At 34.8% G+C, this 10000-nt stretch overlaps 1 protein-coding gene across 2 annotated transcripts in view; it reads right to left on the reverse strand.

The window, feature by feature from the left end:
* LOC144977081 (glucose-6-phosphate isomerase-like) overlaps window positions 1–10000 on the reverse strand; it is a 32506-nt gene that overhangs the window by 22257 nt on the left and 249 nt on the right. For both annotated transcript variants that reach the window (XM_078921835.1, XM_078921836.1), the window contains exons 1-4: window positions 9968–10000; window positions 4343–4433; window positions 3806–3943; window positions 1604–1738 (exon numbers count right to left, since the gene is read on the reverse strand). The exon at window positions 9968–10000 is cut by the window's right edge. In XM_078921835.1, the coding sequence (XP_078777961.1) occupies window positions 1604–1738; window positions 3806–3943; window positions 4343–4433; window positions 9968–10000 (397 nt within the window). The remainder of the gene's footprint in view (window positions 1–1603; window positions 1739–3805; window positions 3944–4342; window positions 4434–9967) is intronic.

Consider the following 10000-nt stretch of genomic DNA (forward strand, 5'->3'; position numbering starts at 1 on the left):
AACAGGCCAGATTTGAATTTACAAACAGTCTGTTTTGGGTTTTTTTTCTGGGCCTTCTATTTATCCAAGAGTGATTGCTTACTTTAACTCAAATTAAAACTTGCCAAAACATTTTTTCAAATGGCGGGTACTTTTTCTATGTTTTACATTACAATACCTAATCACGACATTAAAGAATTACTGTGTCACTATATCACATATAACCACTTTATATGACAATCATGTACAGTCAATAATGGTTCATACAAGTCTCAAATGGAAATGACCATATAATATAAAACAAACAAAAAAGGATCAAAGAGATAAAAAGATAATAATACCAAATCGTTTTGTTTGTTTGTTTGTTTTTAAGGGTTTTATGCCGCTTGCAACACATTAAGGTCATATCAGCACAAGTAAGAAGGAAGAAAATAGGACAGTAAAAAGTTCTAGAATTACAATTAAAGCACCCAAGAAAAGGTAAAACAAAGGGGAATTTGTTGAAATAGGAAACAGATGTTGATTCCAAACGCACACTATCAAAGTACTTAGTTTGAGATCACCTAAAAGTCTCATCTAGACACAATCGCAGGTTCCACTAAGAGGGATACACTCAAATGTTTACAAATCATATATAATATGTAAACAAAACAATACAGTGCATAACAGAAAGATGATTTACAAGACAAAAAATATCATCTCCCAAAACTCTAACTATACATTTGACTGTTTCCCTCCCAGCTAGGGTATCTGGCCAGGGCCTGGAAAAACCAAGTATTCTCATTCCAAGGCAAAGACAGAAAGCATGTTGGAAAACAGATATAGGGGGATAGAAGACAAAGTAATTGCCTCCATGCCCACCATGGGAGGTAAGGAACCCCACCCAGAATATCCACATCGGTGGTTCTTTTATCTTATCGCCATAAAAACATTACCACTGGCAGATTTAAGTTATGAATGATGTGGTATAGTTTCCTGGTCAGTCAATTAAAGAAGAAAAGATCAACCATTGGACCATGCAGTTGAAAGATTGTAGTTATTAACGTAACGTGGTACAGAGATTCATATTTTACATCAAAACTGAATTTCTGTTAAATCCTTATTTCTCAATTATATACCAGATTCTAACTATAAGCCTTAATATTTACTACTCTATAGATTGGATTACAATGGATGAAAGGAGGGGCTTGTGCAAATATCCAATTTTGCCTTAACTCCTATTTCACATTTGAATGGTCCCATTGTCCCAAGAATATTCTATAAATATTCCTTTCATCAAACAGTGTACTGATCTCTCACATAAACCAATATCCATTGACACACAAAGCATCAAATTAAAGATCTTTTTATATCTTTAATTTGATACATGGTTTGTCCTGTGCACTATGATTAACTTCAATGTAATTTAAGATTTTTCCAAAGCCATCCATCATCCCACTGCAGGGCTCAGAAATTTATTACCAAAAACACAACAAAATTATTACCACATATTTCAAGAGTTAAGAGGAACATTTTTTTACTTTTTATTGTTTTTTCGATCAATTTGAAAAAGGTTAAATAAAACTTTTAAAACAGAGTGAATGATGGAAGAAAGAATCCCTGTTTGCTATAACACACAACTTACCAAGTCAGAACCTCCAATGCCGATATTGACACAATCAGTGATGGTTTTGCCTGTATAGCCTTTCCACTGACCACTAATCACCTGACCAGTAAACTCTCTCATGTGAGCCAAGACACGGTTGACATCAGGCATAACCTGGTGGTTAACAAGTCAAACAGAAAAATAGTATAATTTTTTTTTTAATGATTTGAACCCGTTCAAAGTTAGAGAGAAAATAGCACATCATTGAAAATGAAAATCAGAAATACCATATTAAATCATACTAAAGTAATTCAAATTAAATAATCAAAAAGAAACGGTCTTAGATTTGCAGAAGCATCTGCCATGCATTGATTAAAAAGTAAGAACTAGGTGGATTTCTCTTTTAAAGTTGCTGATTGTTTTCCTCACATTTAAATTGTCATGACCATTGTCAAATAATAATAATAATAATAGATAATCTTTATTGTCCAAAAAAAGTCAATTTGTCATTTGGTTTACAATGTTTGAAATTAAAAATACAATACATAGATAAGAATACATTAATAAAATAATATATAAACACAAAAAGGAAGATGACGTTTCATAGCAGGTTCAAAAACCCATACATACCCTCTCCATACACATGAACATCCCTATACACCCTTCCCATACAAGCACACACACATACACACGCACACATACACACACACACACACACACACACACACACATACACATACAAGCATCGAGCATAAAAGCGTGGAAAGTAGTTAAGGTATAACATGGACAGTAATCGTCTTCTCTTTATAAGGTTTTTTTTTAAATGGTACTTACATAGCTTTATTTATTGCTTTAATTGCAGAAGGCATGAAAGTAAATGTATACCTATTTTTTTCTACACTTTTTCTCTAAATATCTAAATACCAGATGGTAGGAGAGTAAATTCATATTTTAGAGGATGTGTCTTGTCATTGAAAATTCCAAATGCTTTCCTCTCAACAGCTAGTACATCGTGTTATTTAATGCTTTTCAGTTTGCAATTCATTATTTTACTCGATCTGTAATTATTCTAGTTAATTTTACTTTCTCTTTCACTCCACATCCTCCTGACCAGATTGTAAAACTGAGAGTTGATAAACTAAGTAGAAGGGAATTATAGATTTCCAACATTGTCTCTTTGCGAAATATCAATTTTTTTACATTTTCGAAGAATATACATTCTTTGACAAAGTTTCCTAGAGATGCCATCTACATGAGGTTTGAAATTACATGATTCGTCACTGATCGTTCCTAGATATTTGATTTATTTTGACTATTTCAACTATTTGTTTCTTTATTCCAATGGCCTATGGAGGAACCCGACTTTTTCTGAAATAAAAAATTTGTTCTTTTGTTTTTGATACATTAAGTTCAAGGAAGTTTTTTTTACATCAATTAACAAAATGTTCAATCTGGTTTATATGATGATTTTCTGATTCCTGGCTATTCAAAAGTCCTAAAATTACAGTATCGTCTGCTTATTTAATAATAAGACATTCGTCATAAATAGATATACAATCATTTGTATGCAAATTCTTGGTCATTTCAAGTGTACATTTACGAAAAATATATCAAGAGGATAAAAAGAAAATAAACACAGAATACATCTTTTTCAGCCTTGTCATTATAATGGCATCCTCCCCTTCCCCGTCCTCTTCCCTCATCGTTGTCATCATATCCTCCTCCTCCTCCTACTTCTTTTTTGCCTTCTTCGTGCAGTTATGTGGTCTTGTGGTATGACACTCGCTTTCGGATCGGAGGGTCCTGGGTTCGAGCCTCGCTCAGTGCATAGTTGAGTCCTTGGAAAAGGTTCTTTACTCACATTATCTCACCATACTCAGGTGTAAAATGACTACCTGGCCTTAAACAGCGTTGTCTCTGTCGAAAAATTGTAATATCACCTAACAGGCGTCATGTCTCATTCTGCATGTTATGTGTTGGTGTTGGTCAGACCCTTTGTAAAGTGCTTTGAGTACCTTTAGTGGATATTGCGCTATATAATAGCTCTATTTTTAAAAAAAATTTTCTCCTCTGTTCGGCTATGAAGGAGCATCAGTTTACATGCTTAAAACAAAAATGGATGCAGGCCTGTGATCAGAACCAAAGACTGTGATAAGGGTGACCTGTATCTGACGGGTTTCATTAAATTGGGAAAGGATTTTAACTTATTACGAAAGCCAAAGAAGTGGTGACCAAACTTACATCTTTTCCATCCACAATGATCGGAGTGTTACTTCTGTTTCTCAGAGCAATGTGAAGAACAGAACGGTTTTCTGTGAAGTTGATTTTCTCTCCATTGAACATGGAATCACGCATCTTTTCCACACTACAAGCTGTCATCTGAGTGACAAAATAAAATGTCATAATTTAAAAGTTAAAATTAATGCACTACCTGGGAAGACACTTTGTAATGTAGTACTATAACCTTGTGTACGACAGAAATGATTATCAGGAAATGGTAATGATAAATCTAAAACCCTGCATTTTAGAAGACGTTTTACTTTTAATTCCATTAACTTTCGGTTTAAGAGTATGGTGAGTAAAGAAACAAAAGTTATCAACATTAAAGCATTTAAAGATAATACAACACTCAAAACGAACCTTCAATTTTGAGAGCTTTCAAATTTTTTTTGTTTAAAATGTCTTTTCTTTCAGGAATACATTAAGAAAAGAACTACAAACTAAGAACAAATTTGGCAAAAGTCATTGATGATGGGATTTAAGAAACAGACATCTTACCAAGTTTTTGAGAAGCCCAAACCCTTCATCATCAATTCTATTCTTGGAGAAATCAACCAATAGTGTCCCATCTTTTCCATCCAGTAAAGCACTGGAAATATTTTTAAACGAGAAAAAAATTACGAGTGAGGAAATAAAAGTGGATTTATCAGGTTGATAATTTTTTTTTTCGTCTAAATTTACAGACTTTAGATTTTTTACAAATGTAAAAACTTTTTTTAAAAAGTATTTGCATTGTAATTGTAACTACTTCATTAACTTGTCAATATTGTACCATAAAGTTGTAAAAGCACACATCTTAAAGCTGTCTGGCAATTACAAAAGCACATAAAATCCAGGATCGAATGCCTAAAAATTAGCAAATATAAAAATAGGAATCAATAAGATGACACCAATTTCTGCATGACAAACCAATCTACCACGAGTCTTTATGTGATGCATCATGAGTCAAATATAAACTGGCTTTTTTTTTTAAAATCAAATTTGAAATTTTATTACACGTTTATCTTTATTGTTTTCCTTCCTTTTATTTCCCCTATATTTGATGTCAAAGTGTAAAATAGGGTGTAACTAATTCTTAATATGAGCAGATTTTTCTAATCAGTATCTGCACCTTATCATGAAACTTCTAATGACCATCTTAATTCAAATTTTCTTGAGTTGTATGTAAGGCATAATTCTTGTTTCATTGGCAATTGTTGTGGATAGAAAGAATCATTCTTATAAGTTTAATTAAAAATGATAACTATGTACATTTTTAATACATTTTACAATTGTGTCTCTTTGATTCTCAGCATTCTGTAATCTAGAAACTTTTATAAACTGGATGGGTGACAAAGGGTGGATTTTTTTTCATAATTTATGTATTCGTAATTATAACCATAAAACTGTTAATTTAAGATCTGAAACAGAATTCTAGTAAACGAAAGGATAAAAAGTAATCTAATCTGTGAACCATACCAATACAAATCTCCATCAATTTATGATTATAGTGATTCAATAACTAACAAAACACGCACATAAACACTGACACACACACAGACACAACAAGCACACACACACACACACATACATATGTTCAGGTTAGTGTGTCGATTAAGCGGAGTGTGCGATAAAGCGGAGAAGCAAAAACTAGCATCTAAGCATCAGTTTTCATGTACCATTCATGTAGGACAGTCCCTCTTAGGTTTCTACAGATTTGGGACCATCATGTTCAAGACATTTGACTGATTAGAAGAGGTATATATATATATAGAGTAGATTCAGGTCAAACCGGACACGGGTCAAACCGGACGCTACCCGACTCGATGTCTAATTTCCTTTTGTTTTTTTATTTTTCCCGGTGCATATTTCTAGTAACTAAGCAGATGTCTCGTGTGACGTTTTTCTCGCCGTTTCAATGAGTGCAATCTAGGAGAAGTCAAAGAATTGTGTTTACATCGAGATATTTCTCACAAAACGTAAGTATCCCGTTCTTTGTTATGGGTTGCAAGGTGTGGAAGGAAGTTGCTATTTAAGCTATTTATACGTCTTTATTAAGGAGTTCCGGCTCAACCACTGCACTACATGCTATTTTAGGATCATTTAAGTGTGGTTAGATCGTCTGACGAGGTTCGGTTTTCATTTTAGCTCCAGTGGGGGGGGGGGGGGGGGGGTGGCCGGTTTGACCAAAGAAAATTTAAACGATTCAGGTGAAACCGGCCGGGTTGATTAAGTTGTTTATTATTATTCTAGACGTCTATAATATTATTTGTTGCAATGCTTTCCTTGTATTTCTGATGACCGGTCTATGTTTATCAGGATTATTATTATTATTATTATTATTTATTATTATTATTATTATTATTATTATTATTATTATTATTATTATTATTATAATAAAATTAGGGAGGCCTTCCGAAAGCGTCTACACCTACATCCCCAGTATTATAATGTTTTAGGAGGGGGGGGGGAAACTTTTTTTTATAATGTTCTGGAAGGGGGTTTGGGAGGGGGGAGACTTTAAAAATAAAACTTTTCCCCCTCCCAAACCCCCTACTAGAACATTATAAAAAAAATACTGGGGATGTAGGAGCTTTCGGAAGAAAACCCTACAATTATATTATGTTCACCATTGTAAAGGAAAATTTACATTATTAGACTAGCCAGTCTATGAAAATGAAGTTCAAATATCTAAATAAAGTTAATTTTTTCACATTGTTACAGGCACCAAGATGCCGCTATCAAAGTATACTGAAAAGAGTGTGGATGCTGCACTTGATGCCATCCGCACCAAAAATCTTTCATTCCGCCAGGCCGCTACGACCTACTCTGTCCCGAAATCAACCCTGATGGACAAGATGGCCGGAAAATACCCCGTCCATAGGGTACAGTGTTGGCCGCAGAGGAGGAGAAGAAACTAGTCAAGTGGATGGTGGCCTGTGCCAGGGCAGGTGAAGGGAAGGACAGGGAGCAGCTGTGCCTGGAGGTACAAAGAATAATGAATGCTGAAGGCAGAGAGACCCCCTTCAAAAACAACAAGCCAGGATATTACTGGTACAAAGCATTCATGGAGAGACACAAGGGGGAGGTGCGGGAGAGAAAAGTGATATCCCTTGGGGAACAACGCACCCAGGTATCAGAGGGAAAGATACGTGGGTGGTTCCACACCATGCGGACATCATCGCTAATGTCAAATGGCATTGACATTACCAAGGTTCCCCCCCCCCCCCCAGCAACGTCTTCAATTGCGACGAGACTGGCTTCCCTTTCTACCTGGGAGGTTCAGTCATCATTGCCGACATTTCTTCCAAGCACCCCTATCAAATCGGCTCCGATAACAAAACATTGTGCAAGTGACATGTTGTGTTATGATTATGTACCCTATTAATTGTTTTGAATAAATTATTTTTGTCTTTCTGTTGAAAATGAACATAAACGGGTTTATTTATCTATCTAGACGTCTAGATCTAGTCTAGCTACTTATGAAAATATATATGGCAGTCGTCTTGGGGGAAGGAAACATTCTGCCAATTTATGGAAAGAGTCCTTCAAAGTCCTTGGAATGCTGGAATCGAACCCTAAATTGACCAATGACCCGGCAGATATTTTACCAACTGAGCCTATGGATCTGCTGTAACTGTTTATGAACTGAAAACTATTAAAAAAACAAAAGGAAACAGTGTTTTTCAACATCCGTGAAGGGTGTCCGGTTTGCCCAAGTTGGGTGGCCGGTTGGACCTTAAAGTTCCATAAGTGTCTGTAGTACCAAAATGTCACGAATAACATTTTGCGCGGAGAACATGGATAAGACTGCTTAGGGTGCAAAATCGGCTGGTTCACCTGAAACCGGCCACTTGAGCGTTACATTTTACGACATCACTATACAGCATTGGTCTTATTTCTGGCCAGCAGTTTTCCATTCTCTGAGACGACCACAGATAAGGCTTGTGTGGCCGGTAAGCCTGAATCTACTCTATATACATACAACACGGGCAGCAAGTTAAGAAAGATAGAATTGAGAACCAAAGCAAATAAATGAAAAGGCAGATTTTCGCACACACACACACACCCCCCCCCCCCCCCCCCCCCCCCAACCTACACACACACACACACACAAAAGATATTTTACGTAAATTTTAGCTTTAGAGAAATCACATAATGGCGACCTAAAGGACATAGAGGGAGAGCCTCTCCTCACAAGCAAAAGGTATCAATTCCAATTCTGCTGTCTATCTAGCAATTGTTGGGTAGTGTCTCCACTATACCTGGCAGAAAGTGCTCTGAGATTAGCGTAGTATCAGTCGTGCAAATTGCTCACTTTGGTCAGTCATTCTAAATTCTGAATCTGAATGTTACTCGAAGTCGATTCAATTCTGAATATTTTGCATTCGAGGGCGGAGTGTGACAGCCATTTTTGGTATTTATGCTGAAGAATGTTGATAATCTTCGTTTGAATGTTTCCAAATCTGTTGTGTTCACACATGATTCGGGAAGAGCATTTCAGTCTTTGATAGTGCGGGCTGCAAATGAATATTTGAAGATGTTTGGTTTGTAGATTGGTGTTTTAGTGTTTTTGAGTGGGTTTTTCTTTGAATGCATGTATATCATTGTAAGTCTAGTTGTTCTGGTAAGATAGCCGTCATTTTATTTGTATTGTTATTCTGAGAGTTTCTTAAATCCACGAATTATAGGACCAGGATTTAAATCGCAAATATGCTACTATAAAGAAAACAGGGAACAAGCGCAGATAAGTACCTTGAGGTTTGTGTGATTTTTGTTGGGTTTTTTGGGGTTTTTTACAATAAAGTGGGAATTGTATCAGTATCTCTGATCTCCTTGAGGGCAATAAAATATGGCTGGCTCTATTTCTCTGAATGCGTGGGAAAAACAAACAAACTTGAGCTTTTGTATAGTGCAATATCCACTAAACGTGCTCAAAGCACTTGGCAAGGGGCCCCTAACCAATAGCAATACATAACATGTAGAACGGGACATGACGCATGTTAGGCAAAAGTGCAATTTTTTTCAGACAGAGACAACGCAGCTAGGTACTTATTTTACACCGGAGTATGGTGACAGAATGTGAGTAAAGAGCCTTTTCCAAGGACTCACTATGCTCCAAGCAAAGCTCGAACCCAGGACCTTCCAATCTGAAAGCGAGTGACATACCACTAGACCACATAGCCGTGGTCTTAGTAAAGGTCATTGGGTGTTTTACCTATTAGGGTTAGTTAAAATCTAGATAGACGTCTAAGTGCATTTTTTCTTAGGGATAGTTTAAGGAATACTTGGGTTGTTTCCTTTAGCACGAGAAGCTTACTGAAAGCCTTCCATTATTATTATTATTATTATTATTATTATTATTATTATTATTATTATTATTATTATTATTATTATTATTATTATTATATTATTATTATTATTATTATTATTATTATTATTATTATTATTATTATTATAATTATTATTATTATTATTGGGAGGCCTTCCGAAAGCTCCTATATCCCCAGTATTCTTTGTTTTTTATAATGTTCTAGTAGGGGGTTTGGGAGGGGGGGAATCTTTTTTTTTAATATAAAGTCTCCCCCGTCCAAAACCCCCTACTAGAAGATTATAAAAAAGAAAGAATACTGGGGATGTAGGAGCTTTCGGAAGGCCTTCCTTATTATTATTAATATTATTATTATTATTATTATTATTATTATTATTATTATTATTATTATTATTATTATTTCATCATCATTAGATAGGCATCTATTATTATTATTATTATTATTATTATTTATTATTATTATTATATTATTATTATTATTATTATTATTATTATTATTATTATTTATTATTATTATTATCATTATTATTATTATTATTATTATTATTATTATTATTATTATTATTATTAGTTATTATTATCATTATTATTAATCAGACATCCAGAGCAGTTTATCAGTATCAGTCCAATGGAAAAAAAACGTAAGAATTTTCTGTTTGTAAAGTAATGTAAGCTAGTGTAAGTGATATGTGGCGGTGGCGGAGGCGGAGACATTAGAAATTTCTACTTTCAAGAGCCCGATTATTCGAGAAGTCTACATATATTTTTCGGATTTTTCAGTCCATAATAAATTAGAGGTCTAGGCAACCAACCTGAACTTGTTGAATCTCTTCGGGTCCTCTTCA

The sequence above is a fragment of the Berghia stephanieae genome, chromosome 7, assembly GCF_034508935.2.
Source record: "Berghia stephanieae isolate SIO BIC M18660-M18661 chromosome 7, UCSD_Bste_1.3, whole genome shotgun sequence".
Lineage (NCBI taxonomy): Eukaryota > Metazoa > Mollusca > Gastropoda > Nudibranchia > Aeolidiidae > Berghia > Berghia stephanieae.